This window comes from Oreochromis aureus, linkage group 5 (assembly GCF_013358895.1).
Source record: "Oreochromis aureus strain Israel breed Guangdong linkage group 5, ZZ_aureus, whole genome shotgun sequence".
Classification (NCBI taxonomy): Eukaryota; Metazoa; Chordata; class Actinopteri; order Cichliformes; family Cichlidae; genus Oreochromis; species Oreochromis aureus.
Window position 1 is genome coordinate 7,371,982 of NC_052946.1, and position 18,380 is coordinate 7,390,361.

Consider the following 18,380-nt stretch of genomic DNA (forward strand, 5'->3'; position numbering starts at 1 on the left):
AAGTACACAGTTGTTTTGAAAATGAAACTTTCAAGAGGATCTCTGACCTGAAGCAGAGCTGCAAGCAGGAAGCACATGATGAACATTGGCGTCATGGCAGTGTGACCTCCCTGCAGGAGGTGGATGGTGTACAGGAAGAGGAGGTGACCTGGGACCACAAGGGTGACCAGGACTCTGGCTGATTTGGAGTTCACATCTGAATAAACATGGAAAGAAAGTCATAAGCGACTGTTCAATAGGTGCACATTAAAAGCCTAATCCCATCTGTCTCTGGCTGATAGTTAGTCGATTGACTTTTGAACCATACTAGGAACAGCTAAGATGCTGAAACAGAACCAAGCAAACATGGCTGAAACTCTGACATCATCTGGCTGGTCCAAACTGGTTACAGCATAATGGCAAAAACTGAACTGGCTTTCGAGGTTGTTTCCACGTACAGACGCAGACCAACTCTTACAAACAGAGGGAAATGATAATCAGATTATTGCAAGGAAGGAAATAAATGCATCTGTCTTTGTTGTTTTAGTGTTTTTAACAGTGACATTAGATCTACTCCTTACTAAAAGATCATTAACAGATATCTACCGAGCTTGCCCATGTACACAGACTAGTATTACATTTAAATTCAGTCTCATTTGCTACATTGTGAATTTACAGGTCGGATAGTTACAGCCACTGGCTGTCAGGATCATAGACCCTTTGATGCAACTTTTGGAATTCCATTAATTCAGTAGGACAAGAAAGAAGGCCGAGCACAAGAGGTAGTGAGTCTGAAGTACCACTGTATAGTGCTCCGGTATATTGTTTTCCTGCAATCAGTACCTCAAGCTCTCAACACTGGCACAACTTCAATTGGAACTATTTGTCAACCATGACTACACAAAACATGTACAGGGTGGGCCATTTATATGGATACACCGTAATAAAATGGGAATGGTTGGTGATATTAAAGTCCTGTTTGTGGCACATTAGTATATGTGAGGGGGCAAACTTCTCAAGATGGGTGGTGACCATGGTGGCCATTTAGAAGTCGGCCATCTTGGATACAACTTTTGTTTTTTCAATAGGAAGAGGGCCATGTGACACATCAAACTTATTGATAATGTCACAAGAAAAACAATGGTGTGCTTGGTTTCAACGTAACTTTATTCTTTCATGAGTTATTTACAAGTTTCTCTTTGTTCACAGCCATTGACATGTCGAAGAGGTTAACGCGTGAGGAGCGGATCGAAATTGTGTTGATATCTGGTGAACGCAGTAACCGGGTCATTGCAGCAGATTTCAATGTAAGACACCCTACGAGACCACCCATCTCCCATGCTACAGTTAGCAAACTGCTTGCTAAGTTTCGTGAAACTGGTTCAGTGTTGGATTTGCCAAAATGTGGACGCAAGAAAACTGTCACTAATGAAGAAACATCAGTGGCTGTCCTAGCTTCATTCAGCAAGAGCCCACAGCGTAGCACTCGCCGCATGTCACTGGAGAGTGGCATTAGTCGAACATCCCTTCAGCGGATATTAGCTACTCACAAATGGCACCCTTACAAACTCCAGCTACTGCAGCATCTCAACGAGGTGACCCAGATCGGCGAATTTGGAGAATGGGCAAAACAAAAATTGGAACAGGACCCTCAGTTCACGCAGAAGATTTTGTTCAGTGATGAGGCAAACTTTTATGTGAAGTTAACACACAAAACCACCGCTATTGGTCTGACACTAACCCACATTGGATGGATCCCTCCAAGACTGTTGGAACAACAAAAGTGATGGTTTGGTGTGGTGTATGGGGTACAACGATAGTGGGTCCATTCTTCATCAATGGAAACCTCAAGACCACTGGATATTTGAAATTGCTACATGATGATGTGTTTCTCTCTTTATGCACTGAAGCTGGCACGTTCCCTGAGTTTTTCCAGCAAGATGTTGCGCCACCACATTATGGGTGCCAGGTCCGAGCATTCCTAGATGAACAGTTTCCTGGAAAGTGGATTGGTCATCGTGGGCCAGTTGAATGGCCCCAAGGTCTCCCGATCTGACCCCTTAGACTTTTATCTTTGGGGTCATCTGAAGGCAATTGTCTATGGTGTGAAGATACGAGATGTGCAGCACCTGAAACTACGGATACTGGATGCCTGTGCTGGCATTTCTCCTGCGGTGTTGCTATCAGTGTGTGAAGAGTGGGAGAAGAGGGTTGCATTGACAATCCAACACAATGGGCAGCACATTGAACACATTTTATAAGTGGTCAGAAACTTGTAAATAACTCATGAAAGAATAAAGTTACGTTGAAACCAAGCACACCATTGTTTTTCTTGTGACATTACCAATAAGTTTGATGTGTCACATGGCCCTCTTCCTATTGAAAAAACAAAAGTTGTATCCAAGATGGCCGACTTCTAAATGGCCATCATGGTCACCACCCATCTTGAGAAGTTTGCCCCCTACCATATACTAATGTGCCACAAACAGGACTTTAATATCACCAACCATTCCCATGTTATTACGGTGTATCCATATAAATGCCCCACCCTGTACTTTCCTTCCAGATAGTGACAAGAAGTTGTTGTTTTTTTATTTTTTTTGCTTGATTTGTGACTTTAAAAGTCACCACACATAGACAAAAAACAGCTAAATTGGCAACACTCCAAGCTGTCAAAGATTGAATATCACTGAGAAGGACTCTAGACCTACAGCAGGCAGCAATAAAATTAAATGTACAAAAGAATCCAGTATAACAACTCCAGAATTGGAAAATAGACAGAATAAGCTCCTCCCACCAGTCAACAACTCATATTTTCATGTCTTGGTGACCATCGACCTGTTCATTTAGATCTGGGCGTTAAATAACACAATGCCAAAGGATTCAAACCCTGCTTTCAATTAACTCAATTCAGTTCAATTTCATTTATGTAGTGCCAAATCACAATTACCTCAAGGTGCTTTATATTGTAATTTGAAGACCCTACAATAATATAGTGAAAACCCAACAATCGGATAACCCCCTATTAGCAAACACTTGCTGACAGTGGGGGGGGAAAATCCCTTTTAACAGGAAGAAAGTTCGAGCCAAACCAGGCTCAAGGAGGGGCCGTGATTGGCCTTACATCACTGGCTAGATTTTCTAAAGCTTGAAAACAGAGTCCAGTGAGTGAGTGCAGGTCTAGTTCCCTCTCATACGTTCAACATTAAATATGCTGCCTTTCCAAAGTGGATACACTTCACATACTGAATTTATTCAGTATCTAACCTGAAGAGAAGAAGGTAGCACAGGGTCCAGGACACTTCTCGCTCATTTTGAACGGAAGAGCTCCGGGAACACTCCAGTAGTGGAGGTAAGTAGACATCCTGCTGGCCTGGATGGCCACCAGATTTCCCCCTACACCTGTGTGGATATGAACAAGTACTGAGCATAGCTGATCGTGTTTGACATTTTAATAAAAACAGCAAAAACAGGACAAAAAACACAACTGCATTCCAAGATTCCACTGAAAACACCAAAGAAAGGGTGGTGTTGCTGATGACAGGAAAGCACTGTTCATTCAAAATGACTTTGTAACCACTGCGATGCGTTTTATTTATGTGTTAATATGGCTGTATTACTGTGGTATTTGCAAACATGCATATATCATAGAGTGCATTACAGGCATCACTTGTTAAGCCACTGTTCCCTTTTCATCTAAGAGTCACACGAGAGGCTGAGCAGGCACTGGAGAGTTAACAGTTATCTTGGAAAAATAACTCACCATCCAACAACTAATTTTGCTAGGAATCTATTCAGCAGTTATTCCTACAGCAGGGTCTCCTGGGGGCTTTTTTCTCTGAATGTCTGGAAAAGGCATACTCATTGTTGTGCCATATTAGTCCCAGTGCTGCTCACCCCTCAGGCTGATGTCATTAAAAACAAAACCTCCAGGATTTGCTGAGCTTTAGAGCACATGGCTCATTTGAACAAAAAAAATGGAGGAGTGTTTCTGGTCAGCAAGGCTGCAGAGGAGAGCTCTGAATTGGAATGCAAATGCACTTCCTGTACTGGGATGGCAATACATGCAGGAGTGTTTGGTAGCACTGAGGTTGGCAGGGATGCTGCGGAAATGAGAGCCAGTGAATGCATAGTTGGCATTCTGATCAGGCTTGTGGTTTATGTAAAGACCATTGTTATTCCTCTCTACTTAGTATGCCGTTTTGTGGACAGCAGGCTGGCCACAAAGCAAAGATCTAGCCCACTTTGACAGGAAGGAGACTCCTCGAAATCAGCAGCATATTAATGTCTCATGATTGAGTAAGCCCTCAGATTTGAAGCCCTTTAAAAGCAAGGCTCAGCTTGCTTACCGCCTCGCTGTCAGGGTGTGGACACAGCAGGATTTATAAATAATGGGATTAACTGCTGGGCTCCTGCAGGCTTCAACAATTTCCACATGACATCAGTTGGCTTGATGTTTTTTTTTATTGATAGCAATTAAGCTAACTACGAACAATTCTTCAAAGCTGAGGGTGGATGAAAATACCATAAACCTACATTCCTGCTCTCCATTCTCCTTCAGAAAACATGCCAGCTTTATTTTTTTTAAACACGCATAGAAGATATGTCACTAATTGTTTCACCATAATAAAACAGATATCCCAAAGAATATCTGTATGTAATTAAATTCATAATTCCTACTTCATTTATTGAGGGCTCATAAAAAGGGAGGGTCCTACATGAGGGAGTACCAGCTGAGTCCCCTAAATTCCAGTTCTTGAAGAGGAAGTACTACGGAAAGCACAAGGAATTGTAAATTATTGCCTGCAAAGAGTTGTTGAGAGCCAGCTATAAAGTTACACTAAAGATGCTCCTCTGACTGAAACTTTATCTTTTATTTTTGTTACGTCCCCCCCCCAAAGGGGTCTAGGCAGGCAAGTGAGGGGACCAGTAACAGATGAGTCCAGAACAGAATGAAAGGAGAACAGACAGGTGTTTTTAGTAAATAAAATAGTCTTTATTATAGATAGTCTTAACATAAAGAGCCGGTAATGCCGTTTTACCAGTAACACTTGGAAAAAGGAAAAAAGGTTGCAACAACAAGGAACACAACCAAACAAAAACTCCACACCACGAGGAGGCACTTCCAGGGACCCACAAGCTCACCCTGTCACTAGCAGCAGCTAGCTTTACTGCTGTCGAGGCCCACAAGCCCACACTACTCACGTAAAGCAGCTATACTGCTTCCACAACTACACACTTCAGGCAGGATAACCACACACCAAGAACACAAAACAGAGACACCAGAGAACACCACCCTGCTCACAGCTCATCCCCAGCTTAAATAGCCTCAGAGGTGATTGCTGAATGGATTCAGGTGGCAAACGAGGCTAACCAAGAGCAGCTTGTGTCCTGGGGAGAGAGGAGAGTGAGAGAAACAGAGGGGGTAGGAGTGGCAAGAGAGGAGGCGGCGGAGAAAAACACCACGCCCACACAAGGGCAGTTTCAGGAGGCCCAGCTAGGGCCGTAACAATTTTTTAATATACTTTATCAACTTTAAAATATGTTTGAAATGTTACTACATCAGAAGAGCTTTTTTGAGTATGGGATAGAAAAGTTGGCCTACTACTTTGTTCCAGACTGATATTTGTCATATACACTAACTGTCCATGATTCCTTTGATTCATCCTCCAACAACAGAAGCAACTTGGCATGTGGCTTTGGCTGAAATGTCTCAACAATCATTAGATGGATAATGCGTCCCTAATGAGATTTGAAACATGATAAACGAGCACGTTGATGTTGCCACTGAACTGCTGCAGACGCGTTTATGAGTGTGGTTATTTTATTTAATGGAGCAAAATTTAGAATCAGGCTGAGTCAGTTACACTGTTTTACAAAATTAGGCAGCATGCAAAACACACAATAACATTACTGCTGTTGCATTTACCTCCCACAGTGGGGAAATAATTATTTGATCCCCTGCTGAATATAAAAGTTTGCTCACTTCCAAAGAAATGAACAGTTTTGCATTTTTATGGTGAAAGACAGAATATCAACCAAAAATCCAGGAAAAAATTACATAAAAGTTATAAAAAAAGGCTTGGGAGAAAGTGCTGTGGTCGAAATTGAGCTGGAACAGCATCCCCACAGTAAAGCACGGAACGGAGGTGGAAACATTATGTTTTGGGCTGTTTTTCGTCTAAATGTACAGGATGACTTTTCAGCACTGAGGAATGCAGGGGTCATGTATTGTAAAATATTAGATGAGAACCTCCTTCTCTCAGCTAGAACACTGGATGGGTCTTTCTGCACAACAATGGCCCATGAAAACACCAAGGCAACACAAAGAGTGGCTAAAGCAGAAACTCATTACGGTTAATGAGAAATCAGTCGTATAGAAGGGAACTGAAGCTTTGGGTTGCCAGTTTATAAAGCACCCTGTCACAAAAACAGTCGTCTCAATGCGCTGTACTTGCCAGTAAGGGCTTTTCCACCAAGTACTAAGTCATGTTTTGCTTGGGTATTAAATAATTATTTAACTCAATGAAATGTAAATCAATTCATAACTTTTATTTGTCTTTGTTTCTGGATTTTTGTTCAGTGTTCTGTCTCACTCCATTAAAATTAAAGCTTTCTCTCAAAATTTCAAAACTACCAGCGGATAATTTGCTTCTGCATTTAAAGTGTTAATAAATGCTGCATAAAAAGGTTTAAAATGTGCATTTCAAACCTTATTATCCCTCACTTATTAACTGTTTCCATGAATGCTCTACAGGGGAAATTAAGAAGAAACTGATAAATGTAATTTTTTTTCTGCACATATCTGCACTGGCTGGTTCTTCTTTTACTCACCATTGATGACTGGAGTAAATACTGCCATACCCTCAAAGTTTGGATTGCTCACAGTTTTATCCAAAATCAAGCCACCAATACTGGGGAAGAAGAAAACACACGATACATGTGAGTTGCACCTATTGCACTCCTACACTGAAAAGGAAGTGACACAGTGATCTGTGACAGGTCGCCTCACCTGCTGATGGACATGGCCAAAATGACTGGTTGCCAGCCTGACTTTAGGACCTCTCTGATTTGTGGAGAGCGACTAGCAATAATGACCCACACAGGGACGATCAACAGGAAGAAACCACACACCACAGAGGGCAGGTACCATATGTCTGCAGAGTAACATTGTAGAGAATAAATCTTTCAAAAATATTCCATAAACTCTTCATGTACTAAAAAAATGATTGTTTCTCTTTATCTTTGAGTCTTTTTTGAGGGGCGGCAGGGATTGGCGAAAGAGCAGACTGTCAGAATGTCTGGCATCTACTTCTGCTGTAAGCACAAAAACTAAAGAATAAAAGATGGGATCTGCTGCCCTCTCTTGGCTGAAATACACCCTAACACATTGCTAATAACTGGCTGTAATAACTTAGTTAACCTGCTTTAAAGACTGTTTTATATCACAAAAAATGCTCTGATTGTAGCTGCGATCTAGTTTCTTAATACGTACAGAATATTGAGACATTCTGTGTCGTGAAATGGTGCTTTTATAATGATATGATCTCTGACCTCTGTAAAGGAAGAAGAGACTGCTGACCCCAGCGAGCAAAGACAGAGTGATGAGGTCTCCGAGGCTGGCAGCGATGGGCGTGGCCACGTTATCTGGGTTGATGCCCACCTTCCTGGAGCCGATGATCACTGCCACCATCACTAACCCTGAAACCAAACACACAGGATACCAGAGATGAATTCCTCCATGTTGTGTTCTACATTGTTTCTTCCTCCAGAGCAACGAGATCCTTTGTCTGACCTAGAGACAGTGCGGCAATGAAAGCAGTGGTGACACTGCTGGCACACAGGACAGCAGCCTGGGTAACATCCACTCTCCCTTTGGTCAGACCTCCAAGACCTACTGCTGCAACTGCTGCCAGGAAACCAACCACTGTGGCCTGAACCTGAGGAAGAAGGACAGAGCAAAGACAAGGAAACAAAGCAATGAAAGAGCAAGTTAGATTTTAAAAGAGTTAGAGATTTGAGACATTTTATTCTTTTAACTAAAATGTCACCAAATGTGCCTTGTTAGAGTAACAAAAATGCTTAAAGATTCTGATTCTATTTCCATATTTTCCTTCTTCAAATCTATTAGAATAGCTCTGCATGACTCCCTGGTAAAAAAATAACCTTTCTTAACCTTATACAAGGCCTTTGGGCAGCCCTTCTGTTCTATCAGATGAGGAGATTTTCTAGCTCCTCTCCCTTTAAGCCAACTCTCATCTGATTGGGTGCCCGCAGATATTTAACATAACATAACGTTTTCATAATACAGTTATATGTTTAGAGTTGAAATGCTCCTGTTAAGGATCCCCCCTCTGTCATACTATATCAAATATAACTTAGATTAAAAGAAAAAAACTGAGAATTACCCTGACCTACCCTGATCATTTTTAACACATATAAGGGAGAAAATAAGGAACCGCATCCTATGAACAGGGGTGCACATAAGTCGTCCGCAGGTGCGCATTTGCTGTCAAAATAAAAGACGCCCACCAGATAAGAAGTTGCAACGCACGTTTGTGTACATATAAAAGGCACTGTTTTTGTCCGCTAGAGTGGGATTTTCACGGCATATTCTGCACCACATCTCTGTGCGTTCATCATTTGTCTGAAGCCAGCTCACCTCCTGCAACCACTTTTCCGAGAATACGCACTTCTTTTGCGGTTCAGACTCCTTCTGACATTTCTTTGGAGGTGGAGGAACACCAAAGTAATTGCTTGAAGGAGCTTGCTTCTTCGACATCTTTAAGAGTTCTAAACAAATGTCTGTCCTCCTCCAGAAAACTTATGTATGCAAACGCGCGTTGCAACTTCTTATCTGGTGCGCGTCTTTTATTTTGACAGCAAATGCGCACCTGCGGACCACTTATGTGCAGCCCTGCCTATAACATTTTCTCCATAACAGTTAAAAGATAGATTAAATTGTATTCCGTATGTTATTAGGCATGTTTATAAATCCTAGTATTAAACTCTGTGGTAGCCATAAATATATCTGTGTCAGGACCACTTTATGCCTGCTTTTTCCATCTGCAATAACTCATATTGTACAGTATGGGGACCCCCTGTTCCTTTCACAGGCACTTGTGAAAGGCTGAGTGTAAGGTGAGGAAGAGGGGCAATACCATGCCAACCTCACAGAACAGTGGAGGCATCACTGACATGACATTAAGTGAGAAATACAGTGAACAGTGTGAATTGGAGGAGCTGTGGGGAAGGGAAGTGGGTTGCAAAGCAGCTTGCAGAAACAGGAGTGCCTGTCTAGAGGCTGAACCAGCTGAAATTGTGCACCCTGTGTGAAATTTGCCACCAGGTTGCATAGAGGGGCATCAGCTGAACCACTGACTTTACATCTCACAGTATCCTTCCATGAAATATATGAAATGCTAAATACTTTGAAGAATGCTGGTTAAATATCTTCACTGACGCTCACACAGTGTACACAGCAGAGTGTATTTTCATTAGCAGACACTGAATTAAGCCAGTTTTGGGATTTTGTGCTTCAATATCTAATCTGATCTCCCATTTTTTAAATCATCCCCGACTGTTATCAGGTGTGGTTAATTGGCTGAGCTACATTAGTGTCTTGAAAGGGAGGACGATCTTATCACCCCAGCGAAGCTTTCTGAGTTAAAGCGGATTGTCACGAAGCCAGCAGCGAACCGGCGGAGTGATGGAGTGTGTTATTAATAGGATGAAGAATGCGTTGTGCTGCAGTGTCACCTGAATGAGAGCCAGATTACAGAACACCATCCTCCACTGCTGCTGGGCCTCATCCATCTGCCCCGTGTTGGCCTGTGGGCACAAACAGGTTTATGTAATCATATTTCTCCATCGCACAGTCTCGAGTGTGAATGTGTAAAATCAATTCTCACTGGCAGACAAGATTATTTATTAGTACAGTCTAAATCCTGGAAAGATTTGATAAAGAAAATGACATGTATTGATTATCAGTTCTTGTTCAATGATGCTGTATCAATGTCAGTTTATCATGTAAGGTTCCGTGAATCGCTACCTTATCGTGGTGGAGGGGTTTGTGTGTCACAGGGATCCCAGGGGCTATGTTGTCTGGGGGCTTTTGCCCCCTGGTAGGGTCTCCCATGGCAAATTGGTCCTGGGTGAGGGACCAGACAAAGAGCGATTCAGAAGACCCGTATGAAAAGAACATCGAGGGAACAGTTTACCCTGCCCGGGATAGGGTTACGGGGCCCCGCCCTGGAGCCAGGCCCGGGAGGGTGCCCGAGGGGCGTCTGGTGGCGGGCCTTAGTCCATGGGGCCCGGCCGGGCACAGCCCGAAGAGGAGACATGGGCCCATCCTCCCGCAGGCCCACCACCCGCAGGAGGCGCCATAGGGGTCGGGTGCAATGTGTGTCGGGCGGCGGCCAGGAGCGGAGGCCCTGGCGGACCGATCCCGGCTGCCAAGACTGGCAATAGGGACATGGAATGTCACCTCTCTGGTGGGGAAGGAGCCTGAGTTAGTGCGTGAGGTTGAGAAGTACCGGCTAGATATAGTCGGGCTCACCTCACGCATGGCTTGGGCTCTGGAACTAGTCTCCTGGAGAGGGGCTGGACTCTGTCTCAGTCTGGAGTTGCCCCTGGTGAGAGGCGGCGGGCTGGGGTGGGTATTCTAATATCCCCCGGCTTGCTGCCGATGCGTTGGGGTTTTTCCCGGTGGATGAGAGGGTTTGTTCCCTGCGCCTCAGGGTCAGGAACGGGTCCTGACTGTCATCTGCGCTTATGCGCCGAGTGGCAGTTCAGAGTACCCAGCCTTCTTAGAGTCCCTGGGGGGTGCTGGAAGGTGCCCCACCTGGAGACTCTGTTGTCCTACTGGGAGACTTCAATGCTCACGTGGGTAACGACAGCGAGACCTGGAGGGGCGTGATTGGGAGGAACGGCCTCCCTGATCTGAACCCGAGTGGTGTTTTGTTATTGGACTTCTGTGCAAATCACAGTTTGGCCATAACGACACCTGTGTTCAAACATAAGAGTGTCCATAAGTGCACGTGGCACCAGGATGCTCTAGGCCGCAGGTCGATGATCGATTTTGTAATCGTATCACCAGACCTGCGACCATATGTTCTGGACACTCGGGTAAAGAGAGGGGCTGAGCTGTCAACTGATCACCACCTGGTGGTGAGTTGGATCAGGTGGCGGGGAGGACGCTGGACAGACCCGGTGCACCTAAACGCGTGAGTGAGGGTGTGCTGGGAACGTCTAGCAGAGGCCCCAGTCCGCGAGATCTTCAACGCACACCTCCGGCAGAGCTTCAACAACATTCCGAGGGAGACTGGGGACATTGAGTCCGAATGGACCATGTTCAGCGTCTCCATTGCCGGCTGCTGCATTGAGCTGCGGCCGCAAGGTGGTTGGTGCCTGCCGTGGTGGTAATCCCCGAACCAAATGGTGGACACCAGAGGTGAAGGGAGCCACCAGGCTGAAGAAGGAGTCCCATCGGGCTTGGTTAGCCTGTGGGACTCCAGAGGCAGCTGACAGGTATCGACAGGCCAAGCGGAATGCGGCTCAGGCAGTGGCTGAAGCAAAAACTCGGGTGTGGGAGGAGTTCGGAGGCCATGGAAAAAGACTTTCGGACTGCCTCGAAGAGATTCTGGCAAACCGTCAGGCGTCTCAGGAGGGGAAAGCGGCGGTGCTCTACCTGCACTGTGTATAGTGCTGGCGGTGCGCTGCTGGCGTCGACTGAGAAAATTGTCAGACGGTGGAAGGAATACTGAGGACCTCCTTAATCCCACTGACACGTCTTCCGAGGAGGAAGCAGAGTCTGGGGATGAGGGAATGACCCGCCAATTTCTGGGGTCGAGGTCACTGAGGCAGTTAAACAACTCCTCGGTGGCAGAGCCCCTGGTGTTGATGAGGTCCGCCCGAGTTCCTGAAGGCTCTGGACGTTGTAGGGCTGTCCTGGTTGACACGCCTCTGCAATGTTGCGTGGAGATCAGGGCAGTACCCTGGACTGGCAGACCGGGTGGTGGTCCCCATCTTTAAGAAGGGAGACCGGAGGGTGTGTTCCAACTATAGGGGATCACACTCCTCAGCCTCCCGGGAAAGTCTATGCCAGGGTGCTGGAAAGGAGAGTTCGTCCGTTAGTCGAACCTCGGATACAGGAGGAACAATGCGGTTTTCGTCCTGGTCGCGGAACACTGGACCAGCTCTTTATCCTCTCGAGGATACTTGAGGGTGCATGGGAGTTTGCCCAACCAGTCTACATGTGTTTTGTGGACTTGGAGAAGGCATTCGACCGTGTCCCTCGGGGTGTCCTGTGGGAGGTGTTGCGGGGGAGTATGGGGTGTCTGGCCCACTGTTACGGGCCATTCGATCCCTATACAACCGTTGCAAGAGTTTGGTTCGCATTGCCGGCAATAAGTCGGACTTGTTTCCGGTGGGTGATGGGCTCCGCCAGGGCTGCCCTTTGTCACCGATTCTGTTCATAATTTTTATGGACAGGATTTCTAGGCGCAGCCAAGTGGCGGAGGGCTTTCACTTGGTGGCCTCAGAATCTCATCTCTGCTTTTGCGGATGATGTGGTTCTGATGGCTTCATCGGTGGGGGCCTCCAGCTCGCACTGGAACGGTTCGCAGCCGAGTGTGAAGCAGCGGGAATGAGGATCAGCACCTCCAAATCTGAGGCCATGGTTCTCAGCCGGAAAAGGGTGGAGTGCCCACTCCGGGTCGGGGATGAGTTCCTGCCCCAAGTGGAGGAGTTCAAGTATCTTGGGGTCTTGTTCGCGAGTGATGGGAGAAGGGAGCCGGAGATCGACAGACGGATTGGTGCTGCGGCTGCAGTGATGCGGACGCTGCACCGGTCCGTCGTGGTGAAGAGGGAGCTGAGTGTAAAAGCGAAGCTCTCAATTTACCGGTCGATCTCGTCCCGACCCTCACCTATGGCCACGAGCTGTGGGTAGTGACCGAAAAAACGAGATCGCGGGTACAAGCGGCAGAAATGAGCTTCCTCCGAAGGGTGGCTGGCCTCTCCCTTAGAGATAGGGTGAGAAGTTCGGCCATCCGGGAGGGGCTCAGAGTAGAGCCGCTGCTCCTCCACATCGAAAGGAGCCAGTTGAGGTGGTTCGGGCATCTGACAAGGATGCCCCTGGGCGCCTCCTGGGTGAGGTGTTCGGGCATGTCCCACCGGGAGGAGGCCAGGGCAGACCCAGGACGCGCTGGAGAGATTATATCTCTCGGCTGGCCTGGGAACGCATTGGTGTTCCCCGGATGAGCTGGAGGAGGTGGCTGGGGAGAGGGAGGTCTGGGCTTCTCTGCTTAGGCTGCTGCCCCCGCGACCCGACTTCGGATAAAGCGGATGAGGATGGATGGATGGATGGATGGTTTTACAGGTATATTTGTGTTAAAAGACTAGGTGTGTGAGTGTGTTTCCACCCACTGCTGTTGACAGTCTGGATGCCAGTGTCATTTCCAGATTCCCCTTCAGACCCACGAGGGCTGGCACCAAGATAAACACCTCGGAGATCTCCTTGAACACCTCCCAGTGCTAAAAAAAACAAAACAAAAAAACTGTACAGTAAAGCTACTGTTTGCTAAAACACAGTTGGCCCCTTATTTTTTAAAAGGCATCTTACACTGGTCACCATCTCTTTCCTTTCAGCACTTATTAACTGTTTATAGGTGAAAAACAAGACAAGTGATCTCCTGGAGCTTTGTTGAAAGGACATGCCGGTTATATCTGATCAAACCACTCATACACACTCCAGATTTGTGGTCTAATAAATACTAGTACTGCAGTCTCAGAGTGAGCTGGGTGAGTGGTCACTGTGTTCTTATCTAATCACATTCTTTGTGGTCAGATAAGCACGAGTGCTTTCATATGAAGAAAGCAGCAACATCAATAACTTCCTGGGGTTGATGGATTATTTTTGGCAGTGGGAGAGCTGATTACCTCAGAGTAAGACTCCTGCATTTTCATAAATGTGGACACGCTCAAACCAAGTTTAACTTCTAGCTTAATGTTAATGTTTACAACATTAGTCCAAAGGATTTTCTCCAAGCTAATTGACACCATTTTAAAAAAGTTTTGGTATGGTGATTAGCTACAACAGACTGCCAGAACATTGACAGTACTCTGCAGCATTTTGCATCATACAGTTACACTATCAACATGCTGGTAAAACAGTCGAACTTGTCTGTGTTTGTATATTACTCCAGATTTTGGATTTATGGGTTTAGGCTGAGTATGAATATTTAGGAATGGGTATATGATTTATGTAATAGTAAATTTAGAACAGCATGCATCCAACTGCAGCAGCACCAGACTTCACGGTCTCTTCAGTCTTTCAGTAGCAGCTGCAACTCAGAGACTAAACTGGATATAAAGACTCCTCATTTATTTAAACAGAACAATGGTTCAGTCTATTTAAAAGTTTACTTCATTTTAAAAGTGTAAAAGTATGTAATATGCTTCAAATGTTAGGTTTTTGTATCTTTCATATCTTTCATTTAGGCTAAAAGAAAAAAAAAAGCTAGCAAGTAAAGTGTTGCCTGTAAGACGGCCATCGCTGTAACAAGTGACCAAGTAACATCATTCATTAGTTTTGGACTCTGGATTTGAATATTGTGGCCTCAACTTTAACATTTTGGCTGCCACTTTACTTCTGTCTTGTGGAGCAAAAAATAACCATAGTTGTGTGAGAGGGTGGAGCACAAATTACCAGCTAAGGTAAGGTAGTGTGGTTAGCAAGCTGCGTCCATAAAGTATATGGCAGTGCACAGATACAGATGTTAGCTAATTAGTGCTAAGTAACAGGCTAAGAGTTGAATTTGACAATTTTTACAAATTTTGGTGTTTGACTTTCTTTTGGAGCTTGCCTTAAAGTGGCCTTTTGACAAACTGCAGATTTTTTTCATTTCTCAGTGCTACTTGAGCCACTGGCAGATTTAGCAGCGATTCACAGCGATGTGTTGACCAGAGACTATGGAAAGTCAATGACATTCAGCTACTAAGTTGCTATGGGTGAAAAACTGCTGGTGACTCAAGTAGGTAGACTTCTCTCAACTTCTATAAGCAACTACCAATGACAACACAGGACACTGGTAACTGACATATAACAGAGTTCAGCATTGGAGTATACCTAGCCTGAAATGTCCACTAGCAATCAACCATCAGCTTCCTTTGTGGACACAGCTTTAGGTGTACAGATATCTCTGCTAATACATAAAACTGAATCCTTAATGGAAGACGGCTGACCTTCATATTTTCAGCCTACCACTAAAATTTGTTTCTATTATTTCTGTACATCTTGGTTTGATTGCAAAGCGGGAATGACATAATCACCTCTTTCATCCTCACTACTGACCATTACTCCCATCAAGGTTACATTAAACACTGTCACTATAAAACCTGTTTTACAATCATACCTAATTAGAAATTAGTGTATACAGTTTAACACAATGAAAATAATTAGTTTCCATACTTGCACAACATCCATGACTATTCCTGCTGCCACCATGCCCAGACCAGACACCAGGTAAGGCAGCAGGATTTGGGCTGCAATGATCCATGAGTTCTCTGGGAGGAAGCTGTGGGCTGAGCGGGTTAGTTTGCACTTGAAGCCCCTTAGCTTCTTCCCCTGGAAATGAAACTCCAGAGCCAGATGGGTCACCACCATGGCTGATCCCTGTTAACCCATCCCTGCCTCGAGCTGAGGTGTTTCTAGCAAGGAATGTCCACAAACTCAGCTTTCGAGCTGAGTCAGTGAAGGCTGAATGTAACGATCCACTTAGAGTAAGAAGTTACAACCAGGACAGAGAAGATTTCCTTTTTCCAGATTGTTAAGTTCTTGTCACAAAAGTCCAGGCTTGCCGTTAAGTCAAAGGTGATGAAAAACAATGCTTAAAGAAGAAGTAAACAGTGCTTTGCCCTTCACCTGTCACTCCAGGACTGGCAGGGCAGCAACACAAAGTGCTTTTGCAAATGGTGGACTAGCCAGAGGAATGGAACCTTTCATCTACTTGAATGGACCACTCACACACACACCCACACACACACACACAGGTCCACTTGACAGCAGGTCTGCCAGGCCTCTACTGACACTGTGCTACTGACAGACCATCACACACACCCACACACAGACACACACACTCTCCAGCCACACACATGCCCCCTGTCTTTCTCTCCTCACGCCTCACTCTTCAGCAGCCGGGCGGCTGAGGCGGAGCGCTGGAATCCCGGCCTCTCGCGGGGCCTGAAGAAGGTCCAGGTCCTGTGAGACAAGGACATCCAGAAGGCCAGCAGCTTCTTCTCAGCCCTCCTGTGCTGCCACTCCTTCTCCCTCTCTATCTCCTCGCTGCCATGCTGTTGCTCTGTGTGAGCCTCACTGCTTTGGAGCACCTTCTTCATTTTAATCTGTGGGATGCCGCGGTGTCTGTCTAGGCTGCGCTGATGGACGGTCTGACGTCTGAGGCTTGTCTGAGGAGGCAGGGTGATTGTCGTTGTTCCTCTGGTAAGGCTTCCCTCGTCTTCCAGATGGATCGATGAGTCGTGACGTTTTCTGTGATGGTGGCAGTCACAGAAAAAGTGCGCACGTGTGTGTGTGCATGCGTGATGATCAGAAAGATGTCTGAGTGGAAGCAGAAGTGACCAGGCTGTATCAGGACTCTTCTCTCCTCCTGGTCTGTTTTCAGATCAGTTCAGAGGAGACTGCAGATGTGCTCTCCCCCTCTTTGATAGCTCCTCCTTCTCCTCACACTCTGAGTGGGTGACGCACTCAGAGCAGCAGGTGCTGTACCTGTCACAAACACGTGGTGCTGCTGCTGCCTGCAGAGGACGCAGTGTATCCTCTTTGACTGGAGGAAGCACACACGCTGCCACTAACTGATATTTACAGTCTGTCAGAGATCATTACGTCACACCTTCTTATTCTTATTTGCTCTTCTGTGTTACACAAAGTAATCATTAGCGACGTATGGCACAGAGATAATAATCTGCTGTTTCTTCATGTGGATAAACTGCTGCTTTAGGTGGAACAGAAAGATGGAAATTAGACAAGTTCTGCGACTTTGTGTTTAAAAAGAGCATTTTTTCCTCCCCTCTGTTCAAACTACAGTAAACATGTTAGAATAATGTAAAACAGGAGAGCAGATGAAGCAGACTGCTTAGTAAACGACATCGTCTCAGACAGACGCACATGAGGACAGTGACTCAGCTGAAAAGTGTCCTTGAGACATGACTTGGAGAAGGCGCTCCACTCTCTACAGCTCCCCCTTCTGACTTCTTCCTGTAATTTGAACAGTGAAGCAACAGCTGCTAAACACTGAGCTGTAACTAAAATAATCTTCTTGAGCATTGCTTTTTGGCATCTCAGATCACCTCACATCTCTCTGTTTCACTAACGCACCCGCAATACACCAAAAGGCTTTTCTAGATCCCGGAGCTCATATTACATTTCAAATAAATCTCAAAAGGCCCCGTTGCCAAACACAGAGGCAGCCTCAGTCCACATTTCAGTGTCAGTGATGATTCACTGCACCTCTTCTTCTCAAAGTTTGGTAGTAAATTTTATGTAATAAAAAGGAAACAGGTCCTGCTTTCAGTAGGAAAACAGTATCTGTCCCATAAAAGTGATTGTTAGAAATACTGAGGACTCTGGCTGGATGCTAGATTCACTTTTAAAACCAACGTGGAACATCTATCAAAAAATTAAAGACATGTATCTCACCCACTCGTCATACAATCCACTATGGTAATACTGCGTATATGCATGCCTTTACATCCACCCAGAAGCATGCTGATTATGTGTATCACAGTGCACTGAGTGCATTGAGTGCTTTAGTGTGCTTTACCACAGGTGTTTCTTTCCAATCATTGTATCTTGTATGAATAAGGGAGATGGTTCTCTTTAGTGAAGACAAGAGACAGTATTGTATGACATTCATTCACAAGGCTGTAATTGTTATCTCTGCTCTCTGATTACATATAAAGATATCACAGTGTGTAGTCACAGCACATTGTAACATTAGCAGCAGGGCTGAGTCATAGCATATCGTCCCTGATAACACTAGTATAAATTGCTAGGCAATATAAAAATCATATTGCAATGCCGTTGCTATAGCAACACCATACTTACATACATTTTGATCTTTTTGCTAAAAGGTTAGCAAAAAATAAGTAAATAAAATAACTAGCATGAATTCTGACTTGTAATAAATATAACATTTCTGTAACAAACTTAGAACATTTATTTAAGGTAGAATTCATTATAGGTTTTTATTTATTATTGAAAGCTTCAGGTTTCTACAGTACGAAGGAGTATCAGGACCACATTAAGAAAAAAAATCAATCATTTTGAGAAAAAGGACAAAATGTTGAGAAAAAAGTTGAAATGTAGAGATTATAGTTGTTGCCTG

General features: G+C 45.1%; 1 protein-coding gene across 1 annotated transcript in view; it reads right to left on the reverse strand.

The window, feature by feature from the left end:
• Positions 1–16,638, reverse strand: part of LOC116327036 (solute carrier family 41 member 1-like) — a 20,164-nt gene extending 3,526 nt beyond the window's left edge. The window contains exons 1-9 of the mRNA XM_039612494.1: positions 15,449–16,638; positions 13,405–13,512; positions 9,739–9,810; positions 7,775–7,919; positions 7,534–7,680; positions 6,992–7,136; positions 6,814–6,893; positions 3,247–3,381; positions 48–196 (exon numbers count right to left, since the gene is read on the reverse strand). Of these exons, the coding sequence (XP_039468428.1) occupies positions 48–196; positions 3,247–3,381; positions 6,814–6,893; positions 6,992–7,136; positions 7,534–7,680; positions 7,775–7,919; positions 9,739–9,810; positions 13,405–13,512; positions 15,449–15,643 (1,176 nt within the window). The 5' untranslated portion in view covers positions 15,644–16,638. The remainder of the gene's footprint in view (positions 1–47; positions 197–3,246; positions 3,382–6,813; positions 6,894–6,991; positions 7,137–7,533; positions 7,681–7,774; positions 7,920–9,738; positions 9,811–13,404; positions 13,513–15,448) is intronic.
• Between the last annotated feature and the right edge of the window lie 1,742 nt (positions 16,639–18,380).